Below are 22,756 nucleotides of genomic sequence, written 5' to 3' on the forward strand. Positions count from 1 at the left end.
GCCACTCGTTTGAGGAGGTAGGGGCGGGAAGCGTGTAATTGCACCTCACGCCCTGGCCCTTAATCCCACACATGAGGTCAATAAACTGCACGTTCGACCAGCTCGCCACCCACTCCCCCAATTTCCCCCTCTTCTGCGCCTTCAACCCGTACGCTTTAGGGGGCAGCGCAAAGTTCACCGGCTCGAGCTGCCTCTGCTCCGCGAGCGTAATCTTGGACCCATTATTCATGGCCACAAATCTGTGACGCTGAAACGAGCGCCAGTTGTCCTCCTTGTTCTTTCCGCCGGTAGCCACACCGCGCCAGATGACCGCGTCTTCTTTTTCTTCCCACGGGATATCCGCCCCCTGGGAGCCCATGAAGCGCTCCTCTTCGTTCCAGTACATTGGTGCCGGGAGGAGGATCTCGTTGTTGACAGCCAGTTTGGAGCCGCCAAACATGGGAAAGAGCGTTTTTGTCGCCGAAACGGAGAGGGGCTCGACAAAGACGCCCTCGAGGGCTTGGAGGTCCGATTGATGGCAAAAATCGGTCGACAAGGTATAGTTGGAGACATAACCCTCCGTCATGTGAGGCAGCGCAAAGGACGACTTGATCAACGGGGTGCGGTTAAAGTCAGTAATAACAGGCGACTGTCGCGCAAGGGAAGTAGGCGGGCACCCGCGGCGGGCGATCAACCAGTAGTGTTCTGTCGCAGCATCTCGTCAGCATCATCACTCTCCAAGCAACACCACTCCCCATGCAGATGAACCTACTATTCCCCTCCCAAACCTTCTTCGGCGTCTCAAAATCCTTCTCCGGCCCCTCCCCCGGCTTAGCCAACTTCTCAAACTCGGTCACCACCTCCTCCGCCCTCACCATCCTTTTATCTTGCCCCGCCCTCCCAACCAGCTCATCAATTTCCTCCCAAGGCACAACCAACCTCGGCTCATCCATCGCATTAAGCGCAATATCCATATCAGGCAACAACCCCTCCACAGTCCCAATCATCTTCAACCAAATCTTTGTCCAGAACCAATCACTCCCACTACTCGCCTTCCCATCCCTAACCTCGATCCTCATCTCAAAATCCCACGCGTCTTTCCTTATCCTCTGCGCCTCCAACGCCCAAGACGGTTCCAAGTCATGGTATATCTGATCCCAGAAATCTTCCACAATAACCGCATTTTTTTCCTGCGCAAACTTAAACCACTTGTCAAACCCGGGCGGAGGGTGCCGGCCTCTACGTTGGCGGTAGGCAGCTGCTGCTTCGGCGATGGTGTGGCTTTGTCGGGAGATCTTGTTTGCAAACTCTTTTTCTGCCGAGTCGATGAGGTATTCGATTGGATGTTTTTGGGCTCCTAAGCCGGCCCAGGGACGGCGGAAGTTTTGGGGGGAGGCAAAGTCTGAGCCTGGCTGTCCCGTCAAAACGTAGAACACGCAGAGGATGAGAGCTGCGGGGATGAGGTAGCGGAGGAAGGCTGAGGGTCGGCGGGGGAAGGCCATTTTTGATAGGTAGGGCGAGGAGGGAGGATATTAGTTTGGCATAACCGTGTAGTCCGGGTGTAGAGGGCCGCGATGGGAGGGGGCAAGAGGTTCGCGGCTCCTTCTCGTAGGCGGCTAGGATTGCCTCGGACGCCGGTACGCGCAGTTCGTGATCGCGGTCGGTCGGTCGGTCGGTTGGGGGTTGGATGGAACAAAAAGGTCTGGGGAATTGGGTTGCGATGGCTTGGTAGGTAAAATCCGGGGTCGGTGTCAATTGGAAACGCCGTTGATGCGTGGCGCGCCGTCTTCAAGTTACAAGGCAGAAACAACAGGTTCGAAATGCCACAAATACAAAAAAAAAAAAAAAAAAAAAGAGGTATCGTCGTCGGCTGCAAGTGAATGCAGTGTCACGGTAAAGGAGTGTAGGAAAGAAATTGGTAACGGCGGAAGAAAAGTAATAAGGAGTGTGTCATGGGGCAGGCCGATATGGTTGGTAGGTCAAAAAGCTGAGATGCATGAGATAGGGGCCCGGGGGGCGGCGCGCTGCTCGTCTGCTGCAGGCTGGGCCGTTGGCTGCCAAGTTCACGCCCCATAACCGCAATTCTGGAACGCCCCAAAAAAAACCACGCCCCGCATAAACCCTGGCTTTCAGCTCCCTATTGTTTCAATGGTTTGCTTACCTAACAACCCTGGTCCCGCTAAGCCGAAACTTGCCTTGGCGGGAATTTCCATGATGATGGTCATCATGTTTTTGAGTCAAGTTGATATATAGTGTACAAATCAAATATAAGGTATATATACATTTTAGAGATGAACAACATCAATCGAACATGTGCCCCAGCATGGTAGCCCCTCCTCCATTTTCTCCATCGACGTTTTCCTCCTCCCCCTCGCCCAACCTCCCGACCAACTCGGGAAAGCTAGGCTTAAACGGCCACTGCCACCACCTTTCCGCAAGCTCCACAATCTGCGTCCTGTTCAGTGCCCTCAGGTCAAGCTCACCTACAGGGCCCTTGAGCGGCGTCCCTCCCAGGGCAGGATCGTGGAGGCTCCTCATCTTTTCCGCCACGCCCCGGCCTGAGCCAGGCCACAGACCCTCCACCGCTTGTGATATTGGCGCAGAGGCTTGTAAATACAGACTCCGGATGATAAGGTCCATCTGGTCAAACATCTTCGACCCATGCTCGCATTTGGCTCGCAACGCCGGCTCCATCGCCCTGGGTTGAATGTCCAGCAAAGCCCCGTCACACGCTGGCAAGAACTCCTCCGGCTGCACCACCAGCGGCTCAAACTGCCGACGGTCCCACATGAGCACAGGTCCTAGCTCCGGCGGCTGCTTGAAAGCCCTCAAGTTGTCTCGCGCAACCAAAAACTTGCTTCTCGAGATCGGGTCGATGCTTTCCCACTGCTCCTTCATTTCGGCCTCGAGTTTATCAAACTTCTTTTGAGCAGCTTTCGCCAGCTTGCCCTCCTTCTCCTCTTCCAGAACTTGGAGCTTCAGTTTCGTCAGCTCGTCCAGCTTAATCAACAACTCGTACAGGAATTCTTGCTTTTTTTCCGTCTGCGTCTTTAACCACGTATTCCGGTGCAGGTGGTCGTTGTCTCTCGTTGTCCATGTGCCCTCCTTCGATTTCGTCTCCTTCAATTTCTCCCACTCTTCCTCTCCCAGCTCATATCTTGCCGCAAGCGCCGGCTTCTGCTCTCCAGCCTTAACTGACTTTCCCTCCTTTTCCAGCTCCAAACAGCTCTTCAACAGCGCCGTCTCTCGCCCCTCCGGCACCTTGAGACCCGCCTTTCTCATCCTCTCCAGAACCTGGCCCATACCCTCCATGTCGATGTGCTTGTCCCTCCTGTAGATATAGTTCTTGCCACCATTCGGGTGATCGACTCCCGCCACCTCGGTGACCCAATCTAGCGAGAGCTCAGCCTGTATGGCCCCCGCCTTCCTCCTCTGGATCGTCTTGGGTAAATACTGCGCCTTCTCATGTTCATCCACCCAAATCAGCATCCTCACCAACCCATACTTCTGAAACAACCCCTGCAGCCTCACCGAATTGATCAACTGATACAAAATCATGGCCGTCATGCTCCCCATCCTCCTCCCCCCCACCCTCTTCTTGTCGAGAGTCATCATGTTCATCACCACAAGCAACGTGTCGTTCCTCTCCGGCGTCTCATCAGGCTGATAGTTCCGCACCGGGTGCGCCGCCAACGCACCCTTCTCCTCCAACGCATCAAACAACGATGCCCAAAGCGCCCACGCAACCTCCAACACCTCGACCCCTTCCCTCTCTACCAACGGCTTCAGAAACGGTTCGTAAACCTTGTAGTCCTCCTCCACGAGCACATGCTTTCTAGGCTGCAGCAAATCATTCAGCTTTCTGCTCCACAAACCCGCCCCAGGGTTGATATCAATAATGTCACACCCCTTGTGCCTCTCTAGCAGACCAGGCTTCATATACCCCAACACATCATCGCAGAGCTTTTCCGAGAGGATATTCACCCTCTTCACATCAGCGTGTTTCCTCATTTCTAGCCTCCTCTGCTTCGCGGCCGCGGTGTTGCGCCGACCCCACATCCCCGTGTCAAGGAGCGCATCGTAGAGGTATGTCGTGTTGACGCAGTCAGCCTTGAAAGTAACTTCCGGTTGGGGATGATCATATCTGACGGAGCGTCTGACGTATGCTCTTTTTTCTTTTGGGGGTTTCGCGGGGTCTTTGGGTTTGTTTTTGGATCCAGCTGGGCGGCCGCCGCGTCTGCGGGCTGGCTTTGGCTGTTCTCCCGAGGTAGCGGGCTGTGACTCTTGCTCAGCTTCGGGGGACGGTTCGGCGTCGCGGACTTTTTTGGGCCTGCCCCGCCGTTTGATGGGCTTTTCGTTGTCCAAGGCGCCGAGGAGCTTTCCAAGAGTTGATGCAGTGGTGGAATCCTCCTTTGGCAAGGGCGCCGCTTTGGGTGATGGTTCGGCATCTGTCTCGGGAAGAGGTTGCGCTTCCAGTTCAACAACCTTCTTGCGGCCGGAGCGCTGTTTTGAAAGCTTTTCGCTTTTCAACGCTTCGAGGTCTGGATACACTAATCTTGGGTTGTTGTCTATATCCGCGAGCAATTCCTTAAGGGGAAATGCCCTTTCGTTCTGGTGCACTCGTTCGATGTGTCTTCTGAGGTTCGGCCTCCTGGTGAATCCTTTTGTCGCATATTCGCAGGTAGGAACGGGGCAAGCAAAACGACATGGTTTGTCCTGCGTGGGTATGTTCTGTTTTTGTGCTTTGGGCATGGGTTCGGCGGCGACATGTTTGAGAGGTACATGGTCGAGTGGTGCATGTTCGAGCGGTGCATATTCGAGTGGTACATGTTCGAGCGAGACATCTTCGGTGAAGCGCGCATAATGTCGAACTTGGAGGGGCTCTTGGAATTGGAGGCGGGGCGATGGGAGGCGAATGCGATGATGGCCCGCGGCGATGGTACCGATCAAGCGCCTGGTGGAGAGGGAGCGCAGAAAAGTTGCCTGTGCAACATGGCGGACTGGTAACATGGGCGACGTGAAAAATGCATACGCAGAATTGGCGGATCCAACCGAGGGGAAGAAACGGTCTTCGATGTTTTTTTTGGTCCCCAGTCTGCCAAAGTCAATCAATCATCAAGGTGTTTTGCGCCCCACTTGGCGGCAGGTACATCACCGCCGGCCGGCAACGCTCTTGGCACGGTTATCCGCCGCATGCATGTTTGGGGGATAAGGGTTCGGGTTCTTACTAAACCTTCCATCACCAAGAAAGCCTATTCCCTCTACCATCCAACTCGTAAATTGTACCTAGCAGCCGTCCGCACCATCGACCCCCTCAAGCCTTCCTACGTTGTCCTCCGGAGCTTTCCTTTCCACAAAGTCTTCCGAGTCGTACAACCACAAGAGCAATAAATACAGCACGGCGAGTCCACCGCCCACCAAACTCCCTATCGCCCCAGCACTCAGCAAAAATCGTTCCCGGGCCTTCGACGTCCTAGGAATCTCGTAGGTATATTAGATATGGATGTGTTCCTTGGGGTCCTTTGCGCCATGCTCCACCAGGTTTCAACTGGCATTATCTCCGTATCTCAACTAGCATCGTGGTGAGTGCCGTTGTTAACCCCGGTAGGACTGTCATACTTATCGTATAAGTCAACTGGGAGTTGTCGTGGCCGATATAAGAATAGTTCGATGACAATTCCCACCTGTGCTGCCACAGCATTTTTCAACGTCGGTTCAAACTTTCACCATTAACCATTCATTCTCCCCGTCATAAAAGACATACCGACCACATGGCAAGGAGGCCGCCATATCGACCGGTCACCGCCATTTAAACTTCCGAAAGTCAATTCCAAAGCCACTGCCCAAGGCCGAGATTTTGTAGACCCTTCCTACCCTCACTCCGCAACCCAGCACCTTCCATCCAACTGACTGATCTCTGCATCCTATCTTAGTGTCTGCAGCTAACCCAAGAGTGCCGTGAAAAGGACCGGCTTCAGCGTCGGCGAGGTACACTCCTGCGTCAGCTCCATAATAAACTAGAACACCAGCCACCGTTTCTACCTTCACATTGGCCTTTGCGCTGAGAACGTCGACATTTGCCTGCTGGATCTCGGCCCCGTTTGTCTGCGCCATATGGAGTATCGAGGCCGTGGTCGAGGCACTGTGGGTTTGAAATATGCAACCGTTCGTATCCGTACCAGCGCCGGCGTTGAAGTAGAATGTGGTAACTCCGTCGTGATCTTGGTTCACCTGCACACGTGCGTTCGGAACCTCAAGTTGGGAATACGCTTTTTCTAAGGATTCGATTTGCTTCGGCTGCAGCAAGCCATGAACCATAATCCCTATTCACTGTTCAACTGTCATGTGTGCTCACTGTCATGACCCCCTGCTGGTGCATCATACCCACAGGGCTAAAGGTTCCCGGGCTCACCATCGTTGGAGGTTAAAGTAGGTCTTGGGAAAACTTGGATGTTTTGACAGATGGCTTGGCCTAAGATACAACTTGGACGACAGCTCAGATATGTTGAGAAGCTGACAGGAAGAATATCCAACTTGGTTATCCTGCTCGTATCATGTCTCTTATATAGATCGAACTTGGGCGAGAAAGATGCCTATTGACACTGAGACCCGATCCCCACCACGCCTGCCCACCACGGCTTAACCGCAACTACCCTAGCTTTGATCATTGCTAAGGCGAAATGGCACGAAGGAAATAGAAGCAGACCAGAAGTGTCGAGCCGCCAAGCATCCGTGGCATTTGATAGCTACCCACGAGTCTGCAAATGAGCAGGCTCCAGCGGTGGTTGCTGAGGGGTTGGGCACCAACACACACGCACTTGGACCCATTAGAAGGAGGAGTTTCCGGCCTCTCCAGTTCACCGTATCAGCAAATTTAAGTAGGTAGTTATTGGGGATCCATGATTTGCTGCCCCAAGTGAGACTGAAGAGCACCTGGCAGCAGCAGGGAGAACTGATTGTGTCGGGCACACATGCCCGACAGTGAAGCCGACTCTTCTCCTGATAATGTTGTTAGCTGACGCTCGCCAACTGTCAAGATACGTCCATGACTGCGTGTGAGGAGCACACACCATCTGGGACTTTCCAACCATATCCACACCCTTATTTACTCTCCTGGGCAGCCAGTTCTCTTTCCTGTCTTTCTCTCTCTTCCTTCTCCCTCTGCGCCTTGGCCTCCTCGTACCGTTTGCGCTCGGCGGCTGCGCTTTGTTCTGCGATGCGGGCTATGCGGCGAAGCCTTTCCTCCTCCTCGGGTAGGATCATGGAGGACATTGTGTATGGCTTTGAATGACAGGGGCGGCGAAGAAAGGTGCTCGGCGGTGATCAAAGGTTGTGGATGAAGGCTTGAACATGTGAAGCGACATAAGGCTGCAGTCGCTTTCAAGCGGTGTTTAGTGTTAGAAATCAAAATATATATACGGTAAGGTAGGTAGGTAGTCTTGAGCACGTTGGTACCTCAGGTTGATATGTTCAGGTAGCGATTCTGGATATCTTCAACCATCGACGATTTGTTGTTGTTGTGGTGGTTGCCTTATATTCTGAAGAAATTTGTGAGTCGGAAAAACTATCTCGTGTCATGGTAGTCATTCGGCGCTAGTTGGTGGTTGACGGCAAGATGCCCAATAAGGCGTCAAGTCCAAGGTCGATTCAGCGTGGGGCATGCCACATGATGGATGTACACGTGGCGTGTGAGCAAAATTTGTGTGACCCCAGAGCTGTTCGGCTGTCGAGAGGAGTGCTTTCTCCTACCATTTTGTTTTGCAGCTCGGTCACTTGGGTGGTGCAAAGACAAGAACGTAATTCACACTATTGACCAGAGCACAGAGCACTGCAATTCCACTCGAGATTCATTTACAGTGTAAGAAAGACGTCTAAAAACCAGGTGGCGAGCGTCGGGGTTGTATTCAAAGACCCCTATCCACCAGACCAAAGGTCTTAACAATAGGTAACCTCCGTCTACCTGCAACTGGCATTTTGGATCGACTTCCCGTTTGTGTGCTCCCCCTCATGTTCTGGGTCATTCTCCCTTTGCTCTTTGTTTGTCACCTGCCCCTTGGTCACGGCGATCTCTGCTCCCTGACACTGGAGCTCTTGAAGAAGTTTCATCCTTTGGTCCCCAGTCCATGACCCCCCCCTCCCCCCCCTTTTTTTTTTTGAAGGGGTAACATTGTTTTTGTGATTATGATGTTGAGGCAGATTTTCGGTTTAGAATTGGCTTATGGGATCTTGTTCGGGTCCGCGAGTTGAATTCTGTTCTGTTGGACTCCTCAGATACAAGTTGTTGAAGGTAGATAATATTGCGCGGGGTGTTGGACTGTGAGAGACCAAGATAGAAAGTGTGTAAGTCTGTATAACAAGGAGCCTGACCAGCCCGCCTACATCTATACGATGGATATTTGCGAGCATCTTGGGATCGCAAGCTATGGATCTCTTGCGTCCTCGACGAATGACTGTTAACTCTCATAGTCCTGAAGGCTATTTGAAACGGCTTCTTGAGAAGAAGATCGCTGCCATCCCGTCTTTCATTCAGATCACGTGTAGAACCTTGAAACATGCCGTTGTCGCGAGGTAATTTTCCAAGACCTGATGGCAGAGTGGAGCCTTTGAGTGATATCACCCGCGGCATCAATGGCGCCAGAAGACGACTCCCAACTGAACTTTGCTCTTCGTTAGCACCAGGTGAGTATCACTTTGCCAACAATACGCCACGCAGCGAGACAGGTGAGAGATCACGATACCTAGGAGCAGGACAGATATCACGATTGCTGTCACGCGAAACCTGAGACCCTGAGGGCTATCCTAGTATCTACCTATCTACCTATATAAACCTACCATACCTATTCAAGTAGGTAGCTTTCTTTGTAGCTTTCTCCACACCAAACTCAACATCACTGCGTTACAAGATCCAAAACCTGCATCTCACAGATCACATCATACAAAGCGCATCAATTCATCAAGGAACCCTATACCTCCTATCAGCCATGTCAGACATACTTACAGTCATGGTTCTTGAGCCAGCCATCAACAAAGACAAAGAAAAAACCAAGCAGCAGTCGTCGAAGAGGGACAGTGGAAAGTCCGGAGAAAGTAGCAAGAGCACCTCTAGCAATGCTACGGGCAACAGCAGCAAGGGAGGGGGTGGCGGGAAACAAGACAAGAAACACTAGGGCTTTGGAAGGTACCTACAGGTTGCCTGCTCAGAGATCAACAATTAACCAGGAAGTCCGTGAAGAATGGTCTCGGGGACACCAAGCCTTCTCAGTTTGGGTCCTCTGATTTTCTCTCTTGGCTTACACCAATACAAACAGTTCCAAATACTCTTCACTCTCTTCCGTTCGCTGCTTCCACATGTCCCCGTACAATCACCTCATGTTCATCTACGAGTATTGACCCAAAACCCAAATTTATGTTTCTCCCCAAGACGGGGATTCAACAACTAAGGGAGATTGGCCCCCGTTAGTAGAACATGCCATTCTTTTGTGTCCCCCATGGACACAAGCCATGAAGTCCGGTAACAGATTCCAATATGGTTCAATACATCGATATCTTGACTTGTCTAAGGATTCGTACTCGGTGTGATGTGGTCTAGAGTGGAGAGTTGTTGTTTGTATGTCCATGTCCTGGACGTTGGAGTTTGATCTCTAAATAGGTAGGTACAGGGATTCCGATCGCCTAGGTATTTAGCCTGTTCCTCGTTGAATCAGTAAAAATAATATACTTCCAAAATATCGAAGCGGCCAAGGCCAGTTCCCAATACTATTCTACAACGATAATGGTCGTCTAGCTTCTGGTGTTGCCACCAACCCTACCCACTCACTGGCAAAGCTCTAAGAATGGTGATCGCATAGAAAATGCGTTGAGATAAGCAGATAACATTTGGCAGGCGAAAAGAGACTTAGATCCATCAGTCTACCTGAGGAAGGACCATCCCACATGGAGGTTGATCATCGGTAAGCGTTGTCCGGGACGTCAAGCTGCCCGACTGTTGGAACCTGAGCCATCACCTCCAACACTTCAACTCACCATACCGAAATCTCGGGCAATATTCTTGCGACCTGATCCTCTGAATCAGTAGGATACACTTGTTACAGCCACCTTTCAATGCTTATTCCACGACAGAGACGAAAGTATCGGCCGTTCACCATGCCCTCCAGCTTTCTCAAGACCCAAAGATGACGTCAAGCCCGATGCTCCACGATGGTCTCCAGCTTCATCTCCACCTACCCGAGGTCATTGACCGCTCGCACGACGCAATGGGAACCGCGCCGATAATTCCGGACTTTGTCAGCACACCAGGCCCCGCGTAGCAAGCGACCCGGCAAACCTCGTGGCGTCGGGAAGCATCTGGCCCAAAAATACCACGAGGAAAGCAACCATCTGAGGTTCAACCTGCATCTGTACCTGCCTCCCACCCGAAGAATGGGTGGCGGGAGGGCACACCACACGTGCGTGCAGGTCCTGGCGATATTGCCCAGCTGGTGACTTCGGCACGAGGGCTCCATCCAACCTGATGATGTTACGCGACGGGGGCAAGTCCATCACGCTGCCGAGCCGGCAATGTTCAACTCGCCAACAACAGGCTGAATAGCACCAGGAATCATAACGGTCGGATTGGTCTAGATTTGGTCGTATCGCGGGGACGAGCCGTTGGGCACAGTGGATATGCTAGGGTTTATGGCTACAAAGAGACCAATGACGGCCCGTGAGTGGTGGAATCTGACCCCTGGAGGACGTTGCATCTTGGCAAGAGGGGGAGATGGGGAAGATGGGGGGACGACCCAAGCAAGTGGATGTCTGGATAAATTGAGTTGGAGAATTGCATCCAGGGCCGATGCTACTTTCGACGATCCATTGCTACGACGGCCGGGCGAGCATCAGAAGTTAAAATGTAGGTGCCGCCGTCAGTGTAAACATGACTTGACGCACCCTCAGTCAGCACCGCCCAATCCTTCAAGATGCGGAGTTTGTTGTGGCTCGCGGTCGTCGGCCTTGCCGTCGCCGAAGACGGTCTCGCTGCCTGGCTACGATATGCTCGCGTCCCGAGTGCCTCCCGCCATCTCGGCAAACTGCCTTCTGCCGTCGTCACTCTCAACGCCACCAAGGGATATCCCGTCCATACCGCTGGACAGGAGCTGGTGGACGGCATCGGCGGTCTTTTTGGCAAGAAGTTGACTGTTGCAAAATCAAAGCCCAAGGGTACCACTGCCACCGTTGGCACCGTCAGCGCATACGTCGACAAGAACCCTTCTGCTGCCAAGGGTCTGCCCGACCTCGTCGAGGATGGCTTCTACCTCAAGATCTCCAAGGGCAACGTCCTGATCCTCGGTCAAAACGAGCGCGGTGCCCTCTACGGTGCCTTCCACTATCTCTCCGTCATCGCCCAGGGCAATGTGTCCGACTTTACCCTTACCTCCAACCCCGATGCGCCAGTCCGATGGGTGAACCAATGGGACAACATGCAAGATGGTGGCACTCATGGCAGCGTCGAGCGTGGTTATGGCGGTGACTCCATCTTCTTCTGGGACGGACACATTCGCGAGGACCTCACCCGCGCCGGTCAGTACGCCCGGCTGTTGGCTTCCATTGGTATCAACGCCGTCGTAGCCAACAATGTCAACGCCAATGCTTCGATCCTCACCCCCGAGAACATGGACGGTCTCGCTCGCATCGCCGACGTCTTCCGCCCCTACGGTGTCCAGCTTGGTCTCTCGCTCAACTTCGCCGCTCCTCAGCTTCTCGGTGGGCTTGATACCTTCGACCCCCTTGACGAGACTGTCGTCAACTGGTGGCAGGGCATCGCCGACAACCTCTACAAGCGCATTCCCGACATGGCGGGTTACCTCGTCAAGGCCAACTCGGAAGGCCAGCCCGGTCCCATGACATACAACCGCACCCTGGCTGATGGCGCCAACCTGTTTGCGCGCACTCTCCAGCCCCACGGCGGTATCATCATTTTCCGCGCTTTCGTCTACGATCACCGCAGCTTGAACCAGACTTTGGACTGGAAGGCTGACCGCGCCAACGCGGCCGTCAACTACTTTGACGGTCTCGATGACAAGTTTGAGGACAATGTTGTCATTCAGATCAAGTACGGCCCTATCGACTTCCAGGTCCGCGAGCCTGTTTCGCCTCTCTTCACCCACCTTCGCAGGACTGGTGCCACAGTTGAGCTTCAGATTACCCAGGAGTATCTTGGCCAACAAGCCCGTATGTGAAATCTCATTCTGCCCCCTTGTCACGTCACTTCCTAACAGTTCTCTTCACAGACGTCGTCTACCTCGCTCCCATGTGGAAGGAACTCCTCGACTTTGATCTCCGCGTCGACAGCAAGCCCTCGACCCTGAAGTCCATCGTGTCTGGCAAGCGCTTCGGCCAGAAGCTCACCGGGTACGCCGGTGTCGTCAACGTCGGCACCAACACCACCTGGCTCGGCTCCCACCTGGCCATGTCCAACCTCTACGCCTACGGCAAGCTCGCCTGGGACCCGGAGCAAACCTCCACCGGCATCCTCAAGGAGTGGACCACCCTCACCTTCGGCCACGACAAGCTCGTCCACGACGTCATCACCAAGATCTCGATGGAGTCCTGGCCCGCCTACGAGGATTACTCCGGCAACCTCGGCATCCAAACCCTAACCGACATCCTCCTCGGCCACTACGGTCCCAACCCCGGCTCCCAAGACGGAAACCCCTGGGGTCAATGGACTCGCGCCGACGATGACACCATCGGCATGGACCGAACAGTATGGAACGGCACCGGTTTCGCCGGCCAGTACCCCCCTGAAATCGCGGCCATGTACGAGAACATTGAGACCACCCCCGACAACCTTCTGTTGTGGTTCCACCACGTCCCGTACACCCAAAAGCTCAAGTCGGGCAAGACAGTCATTCAACACTTTTACGACGCCCACTACAAGGGCAGCGCCACGGCGCAGACATTCGTCACCCTTTGGGAGAAGCTCAAGGGCCGGATTGACAAAGAGCGCTACGAGCACGTTTTGTTCCGGCTCATCTACCAGGCTGGCCATTCGCTCGTCTGGCGTGACAGTGTGAACCAGTTTTACTTCAACAAGAGCGGTATCCCTGATGAACTCGGCCGTGTGGGCAACCACAAGTACAGGATTGAAGCTGAGGAGATGGAGCTCAAGGGGTATAAGTCGTATAGAGTCTCTCCCTTTGAGGCAGCAAGCGGGTATCACTGTGTCGTTACCGAGACGAACAGCACTGTTGGCACTGCCACGACGAAGCTCAAGGTTCCGAGCGGGAAGTATGACCTTGCGGTTAATTACTATGATATGGCGCTGGGGAATTCGACCTGGGAGCTGTTTGTGGATAGGAAATTGGTGGGGAAGTGGAAGGGGGATTTGGAGTATGAGCTTGGACGGGCGCCGTCGCCATATATTGATGGACAGACGGCCGCGAGGAAGACGTTTAGGGGGGTGAGGGTTAAGAAGGGGAGTGAGCTCAAGGTTGTGGGGAGGCCGGATGGGTTGGAGCCGGCGCCGATTGATTATATTTCGGTGTTGCCCGAGGGCACTGTGGATTAAGAAGGGGTAATCTGTATATGTATACGTGTTAGGTATATAACAGAAGCCAGACTTTTCAGCTCAGCTGATTTTCGGCCCATGTTGAGCCTCTTCAGCGGCTACTTTATCGTACACTTCAAGACATACTAGGGCCATTACCCAATGTGATTCCAGGAACTGGCCTCATTTGCTGAGTAGGTGAGCTCTGCTACAATGTAAAAGTGTCCTTCTCCTTCTCTCCCTCCCTCCTCTCTCGACCCTAAACTGCCATTCAACTAAGCAGTCATCATCGGTGGAACAACAAACAAATCTCCAAACCTCTTTTCCAGCTTCCGAGGCATCTTGGCCAGGCTAGGTAAGTTCAAGCCAGCATCCCAATTAAAAGCATTGACAAAAGCAGAAACAAAATCAGTCTGTACGTCTCGCGTCTTGGGTTCCACTGGAACAATAGGCTGAGCAGCAGCCTCTGAGCTCGAATCGACTGCAAGGGAAACAGAACTGTGCTTAGGCTCATTATCCGTGTTCCACAGAGGTGTCTTCCACCTCTTCTGCACAACCGTCCACTCATCATCGTCCTCCTCATTCCTTGGCGGGTGAGGATCCCAGTCTTTATGGCAGTTGGTTGGAAGAGGGAACTGCCTATCAGACTCAATCTCCATGAGCGTCGAGTCGATGATGTCAAACACCTTGAGCTTATCATCCGACATCTTGGGTGGAGGAGCAGAAAACAAGATGCCGCTCATTAGCTTGATCCCTCCGTCTTTGTCGTTGAGATAGTCGTCAATGTTGTTATTTCCCTTTCCGTTCAAGGGGTCTTTTGATGAGTCGTCTGCAGAATAATTAGCAGTCGAAGTAGGCAGGACAGAGAGGAGCACTTACACTTTTGCCACAAACCAGTAGGAACAGACTTGTACTCCTGACTCATTCCCCATACCTGCTTCCCCTGGGTCTGGGTGATCCGCACAGTCATGTGCGAGGCAAGGGAGGAATCGGTCTTCATCGGTTTGGCGAATATGCTGCCTGCCCCGGAGGCCTTGAAGTTGATGTCTTCTTTGTTGTTGCCTACAAGCTTCACGTCGTCAACCATCATCTTGCAACCGATGGAAAAGCTGAATGTGCCGGCCCTGACTACCCACTCCGCGTTCTGCTCGCGCTTGGGATCAGAGGTATCGTTCATGAGGCCGAACCGCGCCAGGAAGGTATGTCCAACGTTGTCAGATATCCTTTTGAACCTGGCTGCTTGATCCGGTTCCATGATTGGAATGATGGGTGTTGCGACCGCCATGGGGGTGGTGGTGGTTGCTGCCTTCTTCTTGCTAGAAGCCTGCAAGACAAGATCAAAGAACTGGTCGAGCTGCAGTGCACCGGGGCCGTTGTTGTCATCGCCGAAGTGGATGTTGAATCGGGCTACTTTGATGTTGACAGAGACGATGCCCGCCAAGGGGGGGCCCCAGAGGTATAGATCTGCTGACACTTCGACCGAGATGTGGATGTGAATGAACCAGATGTCCAGGTTGAAGCTTGCGCCGATGCAAATGCCTGCTTCTGATGCAAAGTGGAAAGGCTGGTATTGGATCAGGAAATTGGCAAAAGCGTCGAACCAAGCTGCTATGGGCCCGGCGGAGTAGGAAGCTCGAAGTCTGCCGCCTCCCATGCAAACTTTGGGTGTGATGGCAAAGAAGGCTTCTCCCGAGATGGACAGGTTGTTGCCCAGACCCCAGTTGATTTTGAGGCGATCTGGGACAGGCCATCCGACTGGAACTTTGAAAGCCTGGTGATAACCCCCGAGGGAGAAGACAAAGTTGCCCACATTGGCCTGATCAGCGTGGGGGGCGTCAAACCAGTACCAAAGGGCAAAGCCACCCGTCAACTTACAGCTTGGATGAAGGATGTAGGATTTGGGGGAGAGCTGCGCCTCCACTTTCATGATACCAATGTCGAAATCGACGACAACAGCGAGGCCGAGCTCAACATGGGCAAACTTGAAGTCTGACAGGCTGCTAGGAACATCGACTAATGCAACACCAAATATGCCCAGCTTGATAGAAGTGCCGAACTGTACAACGACAACAGCGTCAAGCGCGATCATCTGGAAGGCATCAATCTTCATGCCCGCTGCTGCCCAATACGTATCCGGCAAAGGCTGGAACCACGCATCCTGTCCCGCGCTGGTCAGCTTCTGCAGCGCTTCCAGTGCATCGCCGGCATTATCCGTGGCATGCTGATCAATGAAGGGAAACGAGGTAATCTGATCGGCTGTGGGCACGCGGACGCTGGAATTGTATCCAAACCCTCCCGTCACGCCAGAGATCTCTGCGAATTCAAGCGAGACAAGCGGTCCCGCAAGCTTTGCAAAAACGAAGACGGAGACGAAGGGGTCTCGTCCCTCGGGCTTGGCTTTACCATAGAAGCCTGCTGCCTCGAGTTGGTAGGGCGTCCATCCGACGATGAGTCCACCGGCGTAGTACTCAAGTTCGGGAGTCTTTCCATGGCGGATGATGCCGGCAATGGAAAGGGGCTTGCGCTCGAAAACAACTGAGAAGCCTTCCAGGCTAGGAGGCAGCATCCTGATATCGATCAGGTTGAGGCTTGTTAGCTCCATGTTGAGAGCGAACCCGATGAGACTGAAGCCCACGGGGCCGAGTTCCATGGTGGCGGTAAAAGAGATGCTGAGAATCTTGTTCTCGTATTTGAGACCGATATCGCTGATGGATAGGCCGCCCATCTTCTTCTTCAGAGGCGCCGAGGCCGCGCTGCCGTCCGAGTCCTTCTTTGCAGGTTCCTTACTTTCTCCCCCTGCCGGGATGGTTCGCTTTTTGGTGTTCTCCTTTCCATCTCCGACAGTCTTTTGCTTCTTGAAGTTGTAGTCGAGGATGCAAACTCTCTCGCCTCTCTCGTTCTTGATGACAATCGCGAGGTGCGCGCCTGCAGTGATGACCACTACATCATCGCTGGTATCCTTAGATTTGTCCTTGACAACGAGAGGATGAGCCTTGAATGCTTCATCCAGGTTGAGATCATCCTTCTCCTTGCGAGTTATGCCGGGAAGTTGCTGGGGTGACTTCTTCGTGGTACCGTCGATCACATGCATGAAGTACATCTCGTCAAATGGCTGCGTGATATCGCCAACAAGAGGGATGGACACATGGGGGATGCCGGTCAGAGCGGCCTTGATCAGCTTCTTGGACGGTTCTGAAGCAGACCAGTTGCTACCATGCCACTGGGCGAAGGTCAACGTGATTTGGACATCTTTGGGGAAATTCACCGTGAGCTTGGCCACAAAGTGGAATGGTGCAGGGGTGCCTGGCTTTGCCGATGAGCCCTTCATGACACCGATCTCAAGGCCGTCTTTTGCTGGATCTAGTTTGGCGTCGTACAAGAACTCTGGGACGTCGATGCCATCTCCGACGAGATCCTCGATGATCTTCCCAATGGTTGTCGCCGATCCGGCATGTAACGTTGCTCGGAACTCAAAGGCCTTCTTCTCATACGAGAAATGAAGTTTGAGCTGCAAATCAGAGACATTCAGAATTCCGTCAAAGGTGAATGAGCTGCCAACAACTTGGTCTCCCGTAGTAGGCGTCTTGTCATAGACGTAGGTGAGCTTCATGCTTTCAATCTCGATGGCCTCGATGAGCGGGAGAACATGATCTGCTTCTCCAGTTGCATCGGGGTCGGCGTTCGATGGCTTTTGGAAAAAGAAGTTGTAGAGGGAGGAGAGATATAGTCCTTCCAGGTCAGCGCTCAAAGTCCACTTGCCACTATCATAGACCATGGCGCCCACGAGCGTGGCAGGCTCCTTGTGTGTAGCATTCTTGGACGGCCTGAGCTCGGCGAGAAAGGAGGCCTTGACGTTGAGAGGAGATGTTGCCCCTTTGGCCCAGTTGTACGAAGCGTCGATGCTGACCCATCCAAGATTAAGCTGTGGTACGGGGTAGTCCTTATCTTGGGAGGTAAAATCCAGCGATTGGACAGTACCGCCCACGGCTATACTGCTTTGGTTGAGCACGACGTAGGCTCTGCTGATATCAGTGGGGATATTGTGTGGCACGTTCTCGATGTTCAAGCCTGGGATGAGGCCCGGGATGCTGATGGTCTTGCGGACTTTGGCGAGAGTGGGGACGAGAGAGTTGATTTCCTCGAACCCAGGCGCCAAGTTCCTGTCAGGGCTATCGTTGAAGTCTGGAAAAGCGTGTTAGCTATTAGACTTGGTATATTACTGGAAAATTAGCGACAAGTAGGTATGAAACAGCTGGGAAGAGAAAAATAGGTAAGAAAATGGGGCGCTTCCCCTTCCACAAGCTCCCTTTAATCGACCCGAATGTTGGTCCTCCCCGCTCCCACAAGTACGTGAGCAGAAAGACAACGGGGTCTGCGTCCTTGGGCTTGCCATCAGGGCCATTCTCATGCCCAAATGTTGCCGTGGCCTGAATGTCGACACTAAAAGACATCAACTTGGTTGTCTTGCCGCCGTCATCAGTACCGAGAGCAATCTGGATCCGGCGCAACTCCAGCGCATCCCCAAAGGCCTTTCCATCCTGCTGCATAAGCATGTCCGTCACAAACTTGAAGTCATCGGACTGAAGCCCAACACACTCTGCAAGCCAGGCCAGTATGTCCCCCAGAGCAGAGTGACCTTTGATCTGCTCGTCGAGCTGGAACGTTAGATGGTACTGGTCATGGAAAATTCTGATTCCCGCTCTGATCTGAAGATCGTGGCCTTTGGGCAAAAGATGACACTCTGTCTCGATCAGGACTTCACCTTGGGCGGAAGCTGATATCTTGCCACCTGTAGTCGTACCGGTGATGGTGCGGCGGCAGATGAAATCCACATTTCTGAACTCGAGGGATGGAAGTGCTTTGGCAATGTAGCTTTGAAAGGTGGCTCTGTCTGCGTCACTCAGACTGAACTGCAGACGGAGAATGGTCTGATCGTAGTTGAGTGGGCTGTACCAAAGCGCGTTACGAATCGGCTTTGTTGGATCGCTTGATACACGCAGCGTGACACCCCAAGGTGCAAACTCAGAGAGAGGCGGTGACTTCAGCCCAGCGAAGTCGAAGAGTTCCTTCACAGACGCCGTGACGGGCGTGGTCGTTGGGTCGAGGCCCATGTACAGAAGATTGCCAGTATCCTTCAACCCAGGTACGGGGACCTTGGACACAGGTGCTAAACCCGGATTGCCCTCAGAACCAAATGTCGTTACAAGGAATGTGGGCGCAGAACTGAATACCAGATCCCAAGGGGCTGCCATGCGGACCTGGAAGTTATCGATGTCTTGAGTGGCAGCATCATGAAAACCTGCACTCACGGTGCCCTTGGGATCGAGGAGCGTAAGCCATTTGAAGGTGATATCAGATGGGTCCAAAGGGATCGTCTCAGGAGAAGGGGATGTTGGCGCTCTGGAAAAGACGAGACTGCTTGAGCTAAGCTGACGGACGAAGTTGTCGATGTTTGTTTTTGCTGTTAGAGTCTTGACTGAGCCAGTGCCACCCTGCTTCGCGACGCTGGAGTAGACTGTGAATGGGCCAGAGGGAGGAGCTGGAGGCGGGGGAGGGTCTTCGTTTGACATTTTGGCGATGAGACGGGTTGACTGAGTGGGTGCTGTGGTTTGTGTATCTTAGTATTGGTAATGATAACCAAGAATGAAATGTAGTGAATCATAAATTGTGTCGTGGTCAAGGCCAAGGCCGACATCATGGTCTTCGGTGCAGCATCCTCCTACTGTAACGACATTTCGCGATCAAACAAGACGACTGGCGAGGCATCGGACCCCATGAGAGAGAGCAGTGTCACCGATGCTTGAACTCCGAGTACGTAAGGTACTGCTGAAGTGGTGTCCCAGATACAGTACCTGTTTGGTGTCGGCACAGTGCTATGTGATCCGACTCCCCGCATACATGAGGGTGATGCACCTTGACAGATTGGGAACAAGTTCAAGTCGATCAACTGCGTAAAAGCACGCCGGGTACAATGGACAGCGCGCGATACATGCATGAAAAGTCTAGATGCAAAAGTCTAGACACCCATTCGTCCGCCAAGCCATGGGCTGACAACCTAACAAATGCAGCTGAACCCAAGGATCAACTGCTGGAGTGGGCGGCCCGCAGCAGAGCAACCCCTCCCATTCTCGTAAGTGCCGTGAAAGTACTCTATTCTCCCCCTCGACAAATAGATACTTACACTGAATCGCAGACGTCATGAGAGACGACACCCATTTCTTTCAGGTTCTGTATAAGGGACCTACCATTATTCCAACTCATGGTCACGATCTTCGTACACTCTTGATCCCGGGTAAGGACATCTCCCTCTTTTGTTTCTCGAAGAGCGACCAAATAAAGAATCCATCTTCACGTTGATATTGCCAACATGGAATCCTCCACGGCTCCCTTGGAGTGGGAAATTCTCACGCGAGGCGATCCCGATACTACATTTGAGAGTCTCTATGTCATTACAGAGACTGCAAAAGTGAGTGAGGAGCAATGAAGTGCCAGACCTTCCCTGTTATCACCAGTTTTGGCTTCACATACTCCTTGTCATCGAGGCCTTCAGACTGATGTTCTGAATGAATCCAGGCTAATAGCTGCTGGGTAGATTGTCGAAAAAATGGAAGGCCTAGTGGAGAGCATTGTGTCGAAGGGGAAGAGAACGGAGGAGCAGTGGGAAGCTGCTAAGAAGATAGACGAGGCGCACCAAAAGGAACTGCGATTAGTTCTCGAAAAGGTCAAGCTGCTGTGGTATGATAAGAATCCTTTCCGATCTAGTGCGACGAACATTCGGACGGCATCCAGACACACAGAATTGGTTCGGGGCTTTCAATGTGCCGCCTGACTAACATTGCATTACAGTTCTCCAGGTGCTGAGTGGAGAGAGCCAGTTCCTGAGCAGCATGTCCTACGAGAGGAAAAGGCTAAAGTGAATGACAAGCGCGTCCTTCATGTCCGCGGCACCGAAGCGAAATGGAGGTTCAACTTCTTGCCTCAAGCTCTCATCGACAACGACATTTCCAAACTCGAAGATGACAAAAGACGCCAGCGCTTCAAAGAGGTCGTCGAGGACGACCTACGAAACAACTTCTATTTTCTACTTCCGGACCTCCTGGGCCTCTTTCTCTCAAAGCTCGGGGTCGCGCCGCCCCACGCCACAGTGGAGAATTTCTACATACCAATCCTTGCGCTATATGCACGCTGGGCTGGTGTGATGCTGGAAGGAGGCAGTACGCCTCTTTCCCAAGAAGACATCGAAGAATTTGAGCCCGATCCGGATTTCCCCACGGCAAGAGTAGTAGTCCGGTCTGACAAGCAGAAATCGACACAACCAAACATGTACCAGATCACATGGACGGAAGCAGATAAGGCCTCTGGAGAGCCAAACTTGTTCTCGTTGGGCGCGTCGCTCGGTGGTTACTACGGTAGCCTCGGCACAAGGAACTTTGGCGGTCTTCTTCGAAAGGCGCGATGGGACATTTGCGATAGAGACAAAGGAATAGTCAACATCGTGGCCCACTGGGACTTTACTGGGTATTCCAAGACCATGGAGTGGAAGTGGGCAAAGACCGGGGGAAGCATAGACACCTTCCGATACGGAAACTGTGCCGAGACGTACACCTTTCTCCATATGCTATCGTAAGTACGACGTCATTCGCTTGCGTCTCCCATTTCATACACAGCTGGCTGATAATATCCGGTGAAAAAGACACCGCACTCCGCAAGAAAGGGCCAGGACAAAGGGCATAGCCTTGAGTCCAAGAGGCACAACCCTGGATTCTGACTTTGACAAGAAGTCAAAAGATTTCAAAGTCGAAAGAGAATACAAATACGAGCATATTACTCAGCAAAGAAAGAATATCAAGGAGAAGATCCGCGATTTCTTTACAGGTCCTTGCGCAAACTGCACATTCATGGGGAGAATTTACGAGGCCGACCTTAAACAGTTCGACCCAGTGGTCCATTTGCCCTTCGATATCACAACATAGCATGAGTCAAGATTGAGGTGGGTGGAATCGTTGGAAATGCTGTTTCAATCTCTTTGAGATGGAAATTAGAGGTTTCATTGATAGTCATGGTATGGTGTAAATGAGAGTTTTCTATAGCAAGAAGTTACATCCGCTCGCTATCTCTGTTCTTCTGCATGATTGAATAGTGTGGGAGAACCCATAATTATCATGCAACCCCAGTTTCCAACAAAATGTCACGAGCTTCTTGAAATGCAAGGGCAGCCCTGACAGAGCCACAGTGATCTTCAACAGGATAATAGTTTTAGTACTCGCTGCAAACTAGGTGCAAAAAGAGATTAATCACATATCCCCTTTTGAACCACCCTGCCGTCAGAAAATCCTCTCCGATGGCAAAGTATAGAACGGCCTGTCCTCAGCCTGCAGCCATTTCAAGATTTCATCCAAGTTATCCAAGGTGACCTTGTGAAGACTGTAGTCGTCGGCACTCCAGAGATAGAACTTGAGCGGTGACCCCGTTTGAAAGAGAGTCAAGTCTTCAGTGACCGAGGGTAGGAGGGTGAAGAGTGGCTTCAAGTTGGTCTTGTCAAGGCCGGCAGCAGTGATGTAAGCAACCGCCTCGCCATCGGGGCCCCAGATTGCATCGCCACCCATTTGGGTGTAATCATCTGTCCATTGCGGAGGAGGCTAGAGGAGTTGATGTTAGGTATGCAAGCAAATGGACAGGACATTCTTGACATACAGCCATTATTTCAGTGGGAGGATGCAACCGGAGTGTTTTGTATTCTGAGAAGAGGTTATTGAGACAGTCATTGTGTGCTGAGAGCCAAGAGAGATGAGCCGTTTGAACGATGTCATGTGATTCATATCTCGCCGATGACGAAGACATCTATGGTAGGTTCTTGTTGGGCCTACAGAATCAGCGCCCAACCTGGAACACTGATTTCCCACCATTCCCTTCTGAATTGCACTTTGATTGGGCTTCCAAATGCGGCCCGTGAGGTGGTATGTGCGCAAGCCGCAGTCTTCAGCATGCGTTAATGTTATCACACGTTTTACGACCTCGCGGTCCCATAGGCTCTATGTCAACAAGGATAAATCGCATGTGCGGCAGTTTGAGGCATTTGGGCAAAGGTGCACCTAGTGGCTGAAAGTACCGCGCTGATCCCATCGTCGGTCCGTTCTATTGGCGAAGGCCAGGACCGGAGAGCCGTGATGTGATCACGATGGGTATGCTTCATTCACATGATTGTACCATGCAGGTTTGACCAGAAGAGAAGATCAGATGTACAACGCCAGA

General features: G+C 52.6%; 7 protein-coding genes across 7 annotated transcripts; 2 read left to right on the forward strand and 5 right to left on the reverse strand.

Moving 5' to 3' along the window:
- Position 1: 1 nt before the first annotated feature.
- PODANS_5_11140 (uncharacterized protein) lies at positions 2-1,481 on the reverse strand (the record flags this gene model as incomplete). Its single annotated transcript, XM_001905639.1, has 2 exons — positions 2-684; positions 752-1,481. Coding segments are annotated over 2 exons (1,413 nt in total), but the record flags the coding sequence as incomplete, so codon positions are not given.
- Positions 1,482-2,280: 799 nt separating this feature from the next.
- PODANS_5_11150 (uncharacterized protein) lies at positions 2,281-4,989 on the reverse strand (the record flags this gene model as incomplete). Its single annotated transcript, XM_001905640.1, has 1 exon — positions 2,281-4,989. One exon carries the CDS (start codon positions 4,987-4,989, stop codon positions 2,281-2,283), a length of 2,709 nt encoding a protein of 902 aa, XP_001905675.1.
- A 789-nt stretch (positions 4,990-5,778) lies between these two features.
- Positions 5,779-6,297, reverse strand: PODANS_5_11160 (uncharacterized protein; the record flags this gene model as incomplete). The annotated part of the gene is made up of 1 exon (XM_001905641.1): positions 5,779-6,297. One exon carries the CDS (start codon positions 6,295-6,297, stop codon positions 5,779-5,781), a length of 519 nt encoding a protein of 172 aa, XP_001905676.1.
- A 4,637-nt stretch (positions 6,298-10,934) lies between these two features.
- On the forward strand, positions 10,935-13,525 carry PODANS_5_11170 (uncharacterized protein; the record flags this gene model as incomplete). Its single annotated transcript, XM_001905642.1, has 2 exons — positions 10,935-12,186; positions 12,246-13,525. 2 exons carry the CDS (start codon positions 10,935-10,937, stop codon positions 13,523-13,525), a joined length of 2,532 nt encoding a protein of 843 aa, XP_001905677.1.
- A 254-nt stretch (positions 13,526-13,779) lies between these two features.
- Positions 13,780-19,074, reverse strand: PODANS_5_11180 (uncharacterized protein; the record flags this gene model as incomplete). The annotated part of the gene is made up of 3 exons (XM_001905643.1): positions 13,780-14,318; positions 14,384-17,686; positions 17,808-19,074. 3 exons carry the CDS (start codon positions 19,072-19,074, stop codon positions 13,780-13,782), a joined length of 5,109 nt encoding a protein of 1,702 aa, XP_001905678.1.
- A 797-nt stretch (positions 19,075-19,871) lies between these two features.
- Positions 19,872-21,477, forward strand: PODANS_5_11190 (uncharacterized protein; the record flags this gene model as incomplete). The annotated part of the gene is made up of 4 exons (XM_001905644.1): positions 19,872-19,970; positions 20,097-20,239; positions 20,351-21,127; positions 21,198-21,477. The coding sequence occupies 4 exons, from the start codon at positions 19,872-19,874 to the stop codon at positions 21,475-21,477; spliced, it is 1,299 nt and encodes a 432-aa protein (XP_001905679.1).
- A 351-nt stretch (positions 21,478-21,828) lies between these two features.
- On the reverse strand, positions 21,829-22,110 carry PODANS_5_11195 (uncharacterized protein; the record flags this gene model as incomplete). The annotated part of the gene is made up of 1 exon (XM_001905645.1): positions 21,829-22,110. One exon carries the CDS (start codon positions 22,108-22,110, stop codon positions 21,829-21,831), a length of 282 nt encoding a protein of 93 aa, XP_001905680.1.
- Positions 22,111-22,756: the final 646 nt, after the last annotated feature.

Source organism: Podospora anserina, chromosome 5, assembly GCF_000226545.1.
Source record: "Podospora anserina S mat+ genomic DNA chromosome 5, supercontig 10".
In the NCBI taxonomy this organism is placed as follows: Eukaryota; Fungi; Ascomycota; class Sordariomycetes; order Sordariales; family Podosporaceae; genus Podospora; species Podospora anserina.